Source organism: Anomalospiza imberbis, chromosome 7 (assembly GCF_031753505.1).
Source record: "Anomalospiza imberbis isolate Cuckoo-Finch-1a 21T00152 chromosome 7, ASM3175350v1, whole genome shotgun sequence".
Taxonomy (NCBI): domain Eukaryota; kingdom Metazoa; phylum Chordata; class Aves; order Passeriformes; family Viduidae; genus Anomalospiza; species Anomalospiza imberbis.
Genome location: NC_089687.1, coordinates 36,325,237 through 36,339,579, shown reverse-complemented (window position 1 = coordinate 36,339,579; position 14,343 = coordinate 36,325,237). Strand labels below are relative to the sequence as shown.

Genomic DNA, 14,343 nt, shown 5'->3' with positions numbered 1-14,343 from the left:
TTTGCTTTTTTCAGTTTGTGTTGCAGCCATGATGTTACTAAACATCATATTTTGCCACTGGCTCTCGGTGCAGACACAAACATCTTCTCACCTGGGCTGGGCGATGTAAAAACCAGGTCAGGGGCAAGAGATTCTATCTCTTGCTTGGTCAGTCGGATGACTCTGTTGGAGATGACCTGCTGCACCGAGTCCAGCTGGCTGAAGTCGGGCACAGAGATAGCAAAATCTGGGAGGAAGGAAATGGTCTGCAGCTCTGTGAGGTCGGCGTTTCCGATCCCAATGCCAAAGGGCACCGTGCCACTCGTCTTCAGGACCACTGAGGGCCTCCTGACATCGTCCTGGGACCTGTCAGCAGTCAGCAGGATCAGGAACTGCGGGACGCCTTCCGCTATCCTGCTGCCACTTGACACCGTGAACACGTTCTTGATGAGATAGTCGAGGGCTGCCCCAGTGTTCAGAGGAGACCCTCCCATGAGCTTCAGCTGCTGGATGGCACTGATGAGATCTGCTTTGTCCTCGTGGGTGTCCAGCAAGAACTCGGGCTGTATGGTGTTGCTGTACTGTGCGACAGCCACACGCACCTTGTCACGGCCAATGTCCAGGCTCTCGACAACTCTTTGGACAAACGTCTTCAGGAGAGGGAAACCTCTTCTGACACCATCCGAGCCATCGATCAGAAACACCACATCCTTCTTTTCACCTCTCTCAACTACTGTTTGAGACAAGTAAGGGAAGGGGTGGGGGGGGGAGAAAGTGAGATTCCCTTTTGCAGTGGTTAATATACTCCTCATACACTGAACCGAAGGAGAACAAACCTCGGGGAGGGGAAGGCGAAGTGTCAGGAAAGGTGGTTCGGTTCCTTTGCCACTGGATGCAATCCCTGGTGAGGGGGCAGATGGGTGGAAGCTGGTGGAAACCGGAGTGCAGTGCACTCCATGCCTTACCCACCGAGTCGTAGAATCATAGACCCATAGGAAATAGGGTGCCAAGGGACATCTGGGTGCCATCTGCTACCTGAGGCTGGGAGAAGCCAACAGCTACCAAGGGGCATGGGAAGGTAGCATGTGGCTTTTCAGTATGCAACAGGAGCCTGGGATCTTTTGTTCCCAAGAAACAATGAGTTTCTGGATGAAATGGCATACGGGGAGTGTTCACAGGGAGATGGTGAAGAGAGGGAGAGAAAAGCTTTTCTGGCGCATTACTGAACTTAGAAATAAATACTTCTGAAAAGAAATTAAGAGATTGCTGGAGAGGACATCCAGCTAAAAATGCTGAAATGCTCTTCTGAAATGCTAGATACTGGTCTTTGTTTTTTTCTCTACTATCTTCAGGAAGAAAAAAAACATGCTAATCGTGACCAAACTATTCTTAAAAAAAAAAATCAAACAAAAACCACAAAGAAACAAACAAACAAATCTCAAAATCAAGACCATGAATTGTCAAAGATCAGAGAACTTTGACCTGTTATGCTATTGACCAAGAGAATTGCAAAGCTTTGGCTGGGCCAAGCAGAAAACATCACTGCCTCTCAAACACAGCAACTGCTGGATGACATGCCAAAAAGTGCTGTTGGCTTGTTTAGATCAAGGTCAAGTGGGACAAGCAGGAGCATGGTCTGCCCCTCTGAAGAAAATATTAATTATCTACTTACAAATGCTTAGCCATATAAAGAGTAAACAAGGGCAGTTGAATTCTTAATGCAGACTTCAGATAAAATTATTTCTTAAGAGGATTGTTGGAAACCTGGTGGGTTAATGCATAGGAGAGGAATATTAATACAGGTGGGAAGAGGGAGCAGACATTGCCTGGTGTATCCCAGTTTCATATACTTCCTCTAAAGTTCAGGAACAATAGAAAAGTCCTATTAAAAATCCCTGTGTAGCAGATAAAGAAGAAAAAAATATGGTTGCTCCTATGTAATTGATGTCTTTTAGCCAAGAATACTAGGGACACTGGGTGGGTGCTACTCTCCGTGAGCAAATAACACAATTATTAATAGTCCTTGGTGGTCAGAGGAATTCCAAATGGTCTGGACAAGACAGAAATGGTTTTAAAAGGGAGGATGGAATTCAAGAGTATTGCTTGCACAAGACTTGGTTGAGACAGAAGCTGCATAAATATGGGAAGGGTCATGAATCTGCATGGAAAGGATGGGGTAAGAGATGACCAGGGTATGTCGTTGTGACGCTCTGGTCATTTGGAGCAGGCTGATGCTGGGGAGGCAAGGGTGAAAAGGTAGAAGAAAACCTACAAGACCTACAAGGAAGGATTGAATGAGCTGGGTACACAGCTGGTGACACGAGGACTGAGACAAGACCTACATGTCAAGCCTAAAGTAGATGAAAAGGCTGCAGAAATATCTAAAATCTTTTCATCTATCTAAAGTAGATGAAAATATGAAAATATGGGAGCAAGCTGACATCTGTGTCCTCCTCAGGTTGAAGGAGATGCAGAAGACTTCAATTGTGACTAGGGAGACAGAAGGGTGACATGAAGGGAAAATGTTGTCTGATAAAAGCAACTGCACAGATTGGCTATGGAATCTGGGAAGTCTTCCCCAAAGGGTTTCCAGAAGAGATTAAATCAATGTCATCTAGTTCTGGGCAAAAAGATCCTGCTGGGGAACAAGGGTGTGTAGCAGATGGCACTCTGAAATTCCTTCCAGCCCTATTTCTTTTTTATGTTTCTATGGTTCTAAGTCCATCTGCCCCTTTATGGAGAGAAGAGATGGATGTAACTTTTCTTTATTTCCACCTCCTGTTGGGAGACGAGCTAATGCTCCAGTTAGGGCTGCTTCAGGAAATCACACAGCTGGACATGCATAATTTCCAGTACTGCGGTGTGAATTTGTTGCTGTGGCCATGTAATTCTTTTAAAGACCTTTTAAAATTATTCTTCAATTAATCCATCTCATTTACTGAGCTTGAATTGGTACTGAGTCAGGAGCATCTGATTTATTTGTGAGTATGTAGAAAATGTAGAAACTGCCATCATATCCTGGAAGAGATAACAGAGCAAGAGTGAATCCAGTGTGCTGGAATCCACTCCTCCAGAAAAGGGAATATGGAAAGAGAAATTGAGATAAGCCAGTATTTGCTTTTTGTAGCCCTTGCCCAGCATTGCACATCAATTCATGCAACATCTCTGGGGCAACAATGTCCTGTTATTTCAGGTTTGTCCCATATTTTACACACTGGAAACAGCACCAGCAGCAGCTCTTGCTGCTGAACAAAGGCATTTTCCCCATTTATCATCAAAATTTGGTTTGGCACTTAATGCTTTGCCGGATCAGAGTGTGAGCAGAGGAAACTCCAAGTACAACAGCAGTTTCTACACAATCATTTTAAAGATCATCGGACCCAGACGCTCCAGTTACCAACTGAGTGGGGCATGTAAGTCATGTCTTTCAGCCTCTTGGAAACCCCAAGGCTCCCTGTACCTGTTGGCTGAAGCTGGACTGTTCTCAACAGGTTGACTATGTTTGGCTGAAGCTCTGAAATCCGTTGGAGGGATTCGACATTCAGAAGGAATTGCGGGGCGTAAACAATCCTTTCCAGCTCTACGGGGTCAGCATTTTTGGCTTTGATACCAAAGGTTACAACTCCAGCATGCTTCAGAACATCTGATGGCTCCTCCACATCGTCGGTTGATCTCCCAGCAACAAGGAGGACCAAAAACTGAGGAACCCCTTCTTCAATCCTGCTTCCAGCTTCCTTCACAAACAGCCTTCTTATAGCCTCATCAAGTGCAGCTCCAATGTTCAGTTGCTTCCCAGTTTTAATCTTCATCCTTTTCACTCTGGCAAGCATATCTTGCTTGGATGAGTATTCGGCAAAGTCAAATTCGACTTGGATGGTGTCGCTGAACTGAGCTACAGCGACTCGCGTGGCATCGGAACCCACGTTCAGGTCAGAAATGACTTTGTGTACAAAATCCCGGACGGCAGGAAAGCTGCCCAAGAGGTTGGCTGAGCCATCAATCAGGAATAAAACATCTTTCTTGCTTTCTAGAATAAATTCACAAATGAAAGGAGGGGGGGAGAAAAAGAAATGAAAGCATTTTTCTTCTCATACGTCATCCTGGAAAAGAGTCTGCAAGTTAGCTGGGTTTCAATCCTTCAGTATTCTCATTTACCAAAGTATTCAAAGTCTGCAGAACTATACAGCACCTGAGGAAGAAGGGGAAGCAAGGATATGTCTATCCTGAGACTCAATAAATTTGGGCACCAGACGGAAATATCGTATATTGTATCACATCAGATCACATCATGAATTGGCTGGTTCAGTGATGTTTTAGGTCTAGCAATATGTTGACAATACAGACATGAAGTAAAGCAGCAGTGGAGGGTTGGTTGGGTTTTTTTTTCCTATTTAAAGGCTCAGTAGACAACAAATAGTTCATGCACATGTACACGAAGCATTTTCTGGATTTTATCTCCTTGCATCACAAGGAACATCTAAATCCATAAAGCCTTTCACCTGTTTCAGTTTGATGCCCTTTTGATCTCATTGAATACCCAAGGCAAACCCAAGCCTCTTGTACCTTCATATTAATCTTAAATTGTCTCCTTTCCATACTAACTCATCCCAGTTGTTCCTATGTCTTCCTGGACACATAGCCACAATAATGGAATTAATGACAAAATACCTGTTTTAAAAGGGATAAACTTGCCAAAAGCCTTTGGGTTTAATATTGGAGGGTAACTTTGAATTTCTGGAGTCAAACCCAGCCTCTGTGACAGCCTGAGGACATCACTTTGACCAAGTGGCTGTGGGGATGGATTTGACCACCTGTTCCTGGCTAGACCTCTGCTCCTGTGTGCTCTTTGGTATGATTTTAACCTTTCCACACCACTTCTTGGGGTCAAAATCTCATGCTGACATTGCCTGATTTACTGCACAAGATGCATTTACAGGTTGTGGCCCTATTATGGGAGCAGCAAGGGAACACCAGAGTCAGTGACTGGTGGGCACAGACTTACTCAGGTCCTCCTTTGGTCCTGACCTACCAAAAGACTTAAAACTGTGCTTTTAAGGTGTGGTAGCAATGACTTGAACAAAATTAAGAGCTTCCAGTGTCAAGCCATGTGTTCATAGAATCACAGAATGGTTTGGTTTGGAAGGGACCTTAAAGATCATCAAGTTAAGCACAGCCATAACCACTTTGATGACTCAGGGCTTGGACACATGTCAAGGCATACAGTGGAAACAAGAAATTTACTTAAACAAGATTAACTTCATGCAGTCAGCATGCAGGAAGGTAAGTATTACCTGTTGGGGCGAGTGGAACCTCTTCCACACCTCCACTAACATATGTTGTTATAGGCTTATTTAACTCCTGCGGTAAAGCTGCCAGAGCACTGAAATCATCCATAAAATACACCATTCTTGGATTAAAGGCAATCTGTTCAAGTTCTGCCTTATCCGCATTCCTAACGCCAACAGCAAAGGTCAGCACTCCAGCCCGAGCTAATTCATTGGAAACTTGGAGGAAGGGATCGGCAGAGCTCCCTGCCGTCACCAGGACTAGGACCTGGGGCACTTGTTCATTTATTCTGCTCCCACCGGCCTCCGTGAAGTGATTTGAGAGCACAAAGTTCAGTGCGGAGCCAGTGTTCAGCACCGACCCCCCCTTGGGCCTCAGCTGCCCCAGGCGCTGGATAATGTCAGATTTGGTTTGGTAGGAGTACAGGGAGAACTCGGTTTTGGGAGTGTCGCTAAATTGCACTAAGCCAACTTGCATTTTGTCACTGCCGACATCAAGGTAGTTAACTAGGGTGGCAACAAAGTCCCGCACAAAGGGGAAGTTGGCATTTCCAACGTTGAGTGATCCATCCAAAAGAAAGATGATATCCCTTTTGGTTACTTGAACTGCAGTAGAGCACAGAAAACAACATGAGACATCACAGAAAACAAAAAATGGAAAATTTTTTATCATGTGTGCATGCAGCATACGCTGTACACACATGTGAACCGTGTTTGGGGGGAAGAGAAAGAGAGAGAGAGGAGCAAGGGTGTGATCAGCACAGAAGTAACAAGGACCTTGCTGGAAATTACTGAATTGGGCAGGGAAGGATTAGCATATCTTTTAAATGTCAGGCTCAAGAGCTGCCTGAGGATACCTGCCTTCTTGAGCTCTGTATTTTACTGTCTTTTGTTATAGACATCCATTTTGTGGGCTGTTGAAGGGGGAGAAATTTCCCACTTTTGGCAGCTCTTAGTTCCTTTTTTTAAGGTTAAATCCTTCCTGGGCTATCTACAAGCATCTGAGCTCCAGGACATAGGTCTACACTCCAAGACACCACAGAGTCATCACCCTGTGGTCTTTTTTTGCTCTAAACATGTCCAGATCACAGACCAAAATGCCAAGCTTTTAAGCAGAATCTCAGAGAACCGATGTCATCCAAGACATCCCCCTAGATGTCTTCCTCCAAATGAGTTATTCAGGGGTTTATTTATGCCCATTGCTAATTCTGCCCACTATACTTCTGTTTATTTCTGGCTAGATTAATCACTTTTCTAGCTTGCCTTGTCCCTGTAAACTTGCTGTCCTGTATATAAAATATATAAAAACTGAGCTATTCAGAACAAAAAGGAAATAAAGGGCTCTTTGGAATACAGGGATTGCTCTCAGATTTTACAGATTGTCTTGGCTTTCTGTATTTTAAATTTTTCCCAGAAAAGTGCCATTCAAGGCCCAGGGTGAGACAATAGCTGGTTAAAATGCAACTGCCCAGTGTCAAAATCAGTTTTGTTGCTACCAATAATAATTTGTAGGGGCAGGATATGATCCCTTAGTTATTGTGTGTGTGAATAGCTGTGAGCACAAAGAAAGGACTGGGAAAATAGAGAAGCTGCATGAATGATCTTTAAAGAATGAGAAAACACAGGAACATTTTTAATTTACATTGAAAAATAAGCACATCAGCTTTGGTGTATAGCCATGCAAAACTGTATTAGCTGGAAACACACTCTGAAACAAAGCTTATTAAATGATAAGTCCTGTGATATTCATCTTCATCAAGGACAAGTATTGGCAAACTGATTTCAAAATGTCTTATTTTCATGTAAATCAGACACATGCTTTAATTCTTTCAGGATTCTTTCCAAACATTCTGTTTCTTTTCCATTGCGGTTTATAATTGTAAATTACGTGAGAAACTAGGAAAAATATGGACACAATTCAACAGCTACTTAAGCCAGTGGGAGCCTTACTATTGATCTTACTGGGAGCTGGAAGAAATCCTGGTTTTCTAATGTTCATATGCCATGAGACAGAAATACAAGGTTCAAATATGATCTAGTACAACATGGATTTCACCTCAAGCATCTCTATTGTGAAGAAATCCTGAGAAATTTGGTATAAAATCTCCATGCACCTAGAACATCTCTTGAAATGCAGGGGGAACTTCCTCAAAAGCCATGACCCTATCAGTTGGTTTCTTCCAAAGTCTACTGATGCCAATGGCAAGGACAATTAAAAAGAGTCCACTGGCTTCATGGAGCTTTGGATAATCTTCCAAACAGATTAAATGAAAATACTGAAATAACCTTGCATGCCTCTTAGGGCTTGAGCTGAGCAAATCATAAGAAAACTAAATATGTTGTTAAAGGGTGAGTTTCCATCCAACAATGTCAGCTCTGAACATCTCCACAAACTGGCTTATGTTCTTTACACTCCAAAGAAACCTCTACTCTCCTGAGCAAACACCCACCATGGATGATTCCCAAACTAAGGAAGAGAGTTTAACAATCACAGGTGTCCTATTCACAGGCTACACAGACCCTAAGAAGAGCAAAACCCTCCACTGAACAATTTGGGTACCTAACTAGTAAAGCACATATTCCACATCCAGGCCTTTAAACGTTGGTGACAAAATCAGAATGGGACAAAAATCTCCAGGAAGGAACCATAAATCTGTAACAACAAGCACACTACCAAGTTCACTGACCTGTTCATGCACTCACATTTAACCATGCTGGAACATGCATTTGGTATGGTTTTCCCCATTATCTTTACATGTCATAGAATAAGACTTGGCAAAATTATAAACCACACCCCCTTAATTAGAAAAAGGCCTTTAATTACCTGAGGGTGGCTCTGGGACAATCAGTCCTCCAGAGAGTGTCCGGATAGGTGACAGCACTTCAGGAAGAATGGCTTGCATGAACTGAAGGCGGAAGTCGTTCGGGTTGAACACAAAATCTCGTTCATGAGCAATTTCTTGAAGCTCTGCCAGGTCAGCGTTTCTTGACCCAACGGCAAGGGTCACAATCCTGTTCCTCTTCATCTCTGCTGCAGCTTGGTCAACAGCATCCCTGGACTTACCCCCAGTGATGAGCACCAGCATGGGGAGCACCCCTTCCTCCATCCTGCACCCAGCAGCACTGGTGAAGAAGTTGGTCCTCACAAAGTCCAGTGCCGAGCCAGTGTTGAGTGTCGTGCCACCCATGAGCTTCATCTTCCTCACATTGGCCATCACATCCTTCCTGGTCTGGTGGGTGTTAAAATAAAACTCTGGCTTCACAGTGTCTGCGTACTGTGCCACCGCCACTTGGATCAGGTCGGGTCCAACCTCCAGCCTTTGGACAATTTTGGCAACGAAATCACGAATTGCGTTAAAGGGGGCGGCCCCCAAAGCAGTTGAGCCATCTATCAGGAAGACTATATCCTTCTTGTTCACTTCAATAACTGCAAGTAACACATGAACATCATGTTAGCCTTCAAAACACTCTGCATCAATTCTGTGCCAATAGCTCGGCAATGTTCAGGACCTCTTGTTTGCTTGGAGTACTGTTACACTAAACACCTTTAAAAAGGTCTTGCTTTCCAAAAAGAATTATTATTTTAGGCTCTAGCAGAGGACTAATAGTAAATCTGACTGTTTCCCCTTTCTAAAACACCAAAGAGTTGAAGAGTTGCAAAAACTGTGATTTTTTACACACCTGGATATTAAAATACATGTACATGTCAAAGCAAGAATTAAAGGCAGTAAGGGGAAATTGTGCCACTCAGAGGGCACATGAGGTAAAAGAAGCAGGTGATGCTCCTTCCATCTGCAGAGTAACCACCTGAACGGTGGTGGTTTGGTATGAGAAGTATTAGGTTCCTGAGAGCAATGACACAAGGAAAGAGCAGTCTCCACTTACTCAACATACCTGGCTTTTGGGTCTTTGCATCCTAAATCTTATTCCTCATCTAACAAAAACAAGTTATGGTTTCTCTTGGCACAGCTGGCCCAGTCATGGATGAGCTGGATTATGTTCTGGTGGCCATGTCTTTAACAAACAGGTTCCCTGCCTTTTAACTTCTGAAACTTTATTATTGATGATGGCACAGGGCACATAAAAAGCACAATTAGCTTTCCAGCGCCCTGGCTAAGTTTGAAGAAAGATAGTCATGGAGGAAAAAAACCCTGTTTTGTGGCATTGGAACCAAAGCATGATGGTTCCATCATCATGATATTTAATACAGCAAATATATATATTTTTAAAGGCAGATATTAACAAGACCAATATGATTGTGATAACAGCATTACACATTATTATCATGATGCCTAACCTTAATACCATCTTTTAGACAAATCCTCTCACATCATCACCTCCCTGATTTCATGCCATTGACCTGAGAAAGGAAACTTTGTGTTGCTTCCAAGTTATGCTGGAGTACTATGAATCAATGTATTATGCTGGACTTGGGGTATCCTTAAATCACCCACCCATCTAAGAGCTCCTGAGATGGGTTCAAGGAGGCAGGTCCATCACCTCCCAGGCTTACTGTCACCCCCAGTGCACAGCCTGCTCCCGCGGGGATCTCACATTCCCCAGGGCAAGAGGTAGCAAACGCTGCCTTGCCCTGCCTGGATGGAGAAGAGCAGCCCCCAGCCCATCAGGGCTCCTCTGCGTGGAGGCTGTTTACTTTGGATTTCAACAAAGAACAAAACTTTGGCTGCAGTCCTCCTTGGCCAGACACCAGCTGGCCAAGGATAGCAGTGCTCCCAAAGGCTGGGTGCCGTCAGGTTTCTCACTATGGGTGAGTGTCATGAGACTGGGCTGCCCCAAGGGGTGACTTGGAGCTGGGGGTGACATTTGTGACTCAGCTGCCCCTCTGCCAAAAGATCCTGAAAGACCTGCTTGCCTTGCAGAACCTTTACAAACGCCTCTCCATGGAGTTGTGCTAGAAATAGTGTCACTAAGGACCAATCGTAAAAAAATGGAAGTTTAAAATTTCCTGCCACGGTGCTGTCAGGCGTAAAAAGATGAGGACATGCACAAAGCAAACGTGGTGGTGCCCTCCTCAAGCCACAACCTCAAGTGAGCTGACAGTGGTCTGCAATTGGCTGCCCATGCTGTCAGAACAGAGCTACACAAAAAACAACAAGGGTTTATGTAAATGATCCCTTTCCCAGAGCCATGATTTTCAGCATTCATCCCTCCAGCCAGGCTTTTCTTCCTCCTCAGTTACTCCAAGGAAGAGAGGGCTGAAAACGGGAAACTTTCCAAATGGATAGCAAGGGCTGACATCGCTGCTTCGTATGACCCAGGAGAAATGTCCAAAGCACATCCTGAGCTTGTCAGCAGCTAGAAACCCAAAAGTGGAGAGCCTGGAAAATTTTGACTTTTGGGGAAAACATCAAAGGGGCTTTGGAAACATGAGAGAGGCTAGGAAGGAAGAGTTCCCTCCACTTCTCATTCCTTTTGCAGCTCTCAAATCCTGCAGTATTTTTCGTCAGAGGAATGCAAGAACCAAACCCAAAACACACAGGAAGAAACAACCCATGGTTATGGTTTGCATGGACACAATTAATGCAAAAGCCTTTAAGCAGGGCTGTGCACATCTCATAGGGTTTAATCCAAAGCGCTGTAAAGTTGATGGCAAGTCTCCCAAGAATTTCAAAGGATTTGGGATCAAAGCATTATATCTTTGACTCTCAAATTTGGGAATGTTGGAGGGTGTCAGCACTGAACCCAGCCCTGCATAGTTTCATCCTCATTGCCATGTCAGCTCTCTGGTGAAGCACCTCATCTAACTTCATCATCCGGGCTCCCTCAGTGGGTGAAGGAGCAGAAAGCCACTTTAGAGCTCCCCATCAGCCCAGGATGAACAGCTGGCAAGCTAAAGTGAAGCAAGATGACTTCAGCATTTCATAGGAGCACTTGGCACCACAGAGGGTTTGGCATCCCTTTTGAGCTGCAGCGTCTCCCAAACTGCTTTACACTTCAGCCTTCCAAGCTGTTGATGTCAATCGAGCAAACCAGTCAAAATTGATTTCCATGGGTTCCAGGGGAAGGAAGTTCCCTAAAGAGCCTTTGAAAATAATCTGTTTCCCCAGTTAGCACATCTGTCTGTATGTAACTGTACAGGATGACATAGCACCTTCCACAAATGAGCTGGCACTTTAAGTGAGAAATACGCAAGTGCAGATGAAACAAAATGTACCAATTTTTTTTTAATCTTGCCATTCAAACTGTTAGTAATCAGACAGAAGGAAAGAGAGAATTTCCACTGAGTTGCACAGATCCCAGCATACACATTTTAGCTACACATGATGACTTCATATTATTTGGCTAAATATGGTTCTTGTAGGGTGCTACAAGAAAAAGTTCTTAATGTTCTTTCCTGAATAATCAAGGCAAGGTCATAAAATGATCTTTAAGGCAAATTCCTCCCTTTGATTTGAGCCACAGGATAGCAATCATGTTTAGGCATGGATCAGCGAAGACATCTGGAATGCAGTTTTATAAGTCAACATACACCATGAGGAACAGTGTGTACAGAACTCCAGACTGACCACAGGATCCCAAAAGTGCTGTTTGCATTAAGCATCCTGTTAATTAAGTGCAGCAGCTCCAGGCTGGCCCCTTCCAGGGACCTCTGCAATACGTCATATTGTGTCTTTCATAAATCACCTATTTGCCCCATAAATCCAGATATTCATTATCCTACCAGGCCTGAACTGATGCTAGTCCAGAAATAATGTCAATGGGACTTATGGGTGACAAAGTAACCGAAGTGGAATATTAACACCTGCATTTTTAATTCCCATGGCCCCGTGGATAGCCACAAACTTTCTCAGCGATGGATCAAAAGTAGGGATTTCACTTCAGAAGGGCTAAGGACTGTTCAGTTTTTAAGTTCAACAACACAGGAATGTCACCCTTTTACCAAGAGCAGCCCAGAGCTTCAGTGAGTTGCATAATTTTACTGTTTTAGCAAGCAGATCATTTCAACTCTGGTACATAGGGATCCATTTAGCATTCCTGTTACCTTCCTCAGCCACATTTTATGGTCATGACACTTCCAACTGACATATAATGTAAGCTTACATGGCATAAATACTTTTACAATTGGCAGTGCTGCAACATTTACTCCCAGGGTGCTTAGATATCTCAATTAGGATTATATGAGGTTTTTTTATTATACCCCTTTTTATTTTATATTCTGCTCCTGTCTTTTAAAACACCTCATATGTCATGCCAGTTACTGCAACAAGACCTCATGGTTTTTGAGAGATAACCTACTGGGCCAATGAGTTTCTGCACAGAAACATCACTTCTCCATGACGAGACCAGAGAGATTAACTGAAAAAAAGTTTTAAAATTTAAAAAAAAATAAATAAAAATAAAATAAATACTTAAAGCTTTAAATATGCTCGTAAAGCGTGCAAAAGTTCAATCATTCATCGATTCACCAAAATGCAAGGGTCTAGAAAGGCATACATACCTTCAGTCACAATGGTTGGGGCCGCTAACAAAATGAGTCTTTGGGCCACTCCAACAATGTTGGGCAGTAATAATTCTTGAAGAGCATCAAGGTTACGGATATCCAGGGCAGTATAGGCGAAACTTCCATCAGTAGCAATCTGCTGCAGCTCTGCACTGTCAGCATTCAGGACCCCAATGCTAAACGAAAATATACCAGCTTGCTTCACCGCTAACAAGCCCTCTCGGATATCATCACTAGACTCTCCACCACTTATCAGCACTAAAATCTGAGGCACCGCTTCCTCTATCCTGCTGCCTCCCGCCTGGGTGAAGAGGTTCTCCACCACAAACTCCAGTGCCGCACCGGTGTTCGCTTCCTCGCCCCCGCGGAATCTGAGTGCCTTCACGGCATCCAGGACATCCGCTTTTGTGGAGTAGCTGTTCAAAGCGAACTCGGTTCTGGGTTGATCACTATACTGCACCACCCCAATGTGTATCTGCTGAGCTCCAACTCTGAGGATTTCAATCAAATTTACAAGGAAATCGCGTATGGCTGGAAAATTGACACCTCCGATGTTGTTTGATCCGTCAATAAGGAAAATTAGGTCAGCGGACTCTTGAGCTTTAAAAAAAAGAAATGCAAAAGGTGAAAGCATTAAAATGGGTGATTACATGCAGTTGTAACAGTGTTCTGACATGTTTCCTGGAAAACCAGTGAGAAACACGAAAATGAGAAAACAATACAACGTGATCACTGAGGAGGTGACTTTTGCCTCTTAGTTCTGCATTCTGATTGAATATGAGCTCTCAGGCCCTTCCCAGGAGCATCCACAAACCATCAAAGGAGGGCTTGAGTGGACACAACACGAGCCAGTGGCTGTAGTAACATGGGGTCAGCATTATTGGCATGCAAAGACAAACTTCAGCAAAGTACAGTTTTTGGAAATCTAGTACATTCTGTCAGTGGGCAGTACTGTCCAAACATTCAGACAGAGCCAAAAGAAAAAGGTGAACTTTGCTGGCAATTCATGGTGAAGGTAAAGGGTGAGGAGTTTTTATCATTGCCGCCTTCCATTTTTTGGGAGGAAAAAAGCCAACATTTACTGGATGCAGGGAAAGTTTCAGCCTCTCTGTCACAATTCTGCTCTTTTGCTGGTTAAACACAGAGGCTGAATATATGGGCTTCTCCCACCATGAATAAGTATTATTTAAAACACACTTGTAAGAAACAATTGAAAAGGTTTTAGCTATTTTTCTTTGATGGTAACTCTTTGACCAGCTGCTAGCATCCACCTGAAGTTATGTCTCTAGCAGGCTGACCCACCCAGTTCTCAACCCAGGCCACATAAAAATTGTGTCACTTTAAATATTTTGCACAAAGATGGGTTGATTACTGTCAGACGGGTCTGGTCTGTACTTTTCATATGGATTCTGGATATTCAATCAAGGAATGCAGAATCAGGTTAAAAAAGGGTGATGAAATCAGTCATGACACAATTATCCAACTCTAGTTGTTATGACTATACCCAGATGATCACAAGCATTTGCTGAGCATATACACACACCAAACAAAGCTTGTACATGGCATGAATGTGATGTTGAGGGGGAGTATTTTTGCTGTGAGACTTACCAAAGCAGA

The 14,343-nt window shown here is 43.6% G+C and overlaps 1 protein-coding gene across 1 annotated transcript in view; it reads right to left on the bottom strand.

Annotated features, from left to right (window-relative positions):
- COL6A3 (collagen type VI alpha 3 chain) overlaps positions 1-14,343 on the bottom strand; it is a 57,979-nt gene that overhangs the window by 30,383 nt on the left and 13,253 nt on the right. The window contains exons 4-8 of the mRNA XM_068196653.1: positions 12,724-13,326; positions 8,089-8,691; positions 5,271-5,870; positions 3,440-4,006; positions 92-712 (exon numbers count right to left, since the gene is read on the bottom strand). Coding sequence (XP_068052754.1) covers positions 92-712; positions 3,440-4,006; positions 5,271-5,870; positions 8,089-8,691; positions 12,724-13,326 — 2,994 coding nt within the window. The remainder of the gene's footprint in view (positions 1-91; positions 713-3,439; positions 4,007-5,270; positions 5,871-8,088; positions 8,692-12,723; positions 13,327-14,343) is intronic.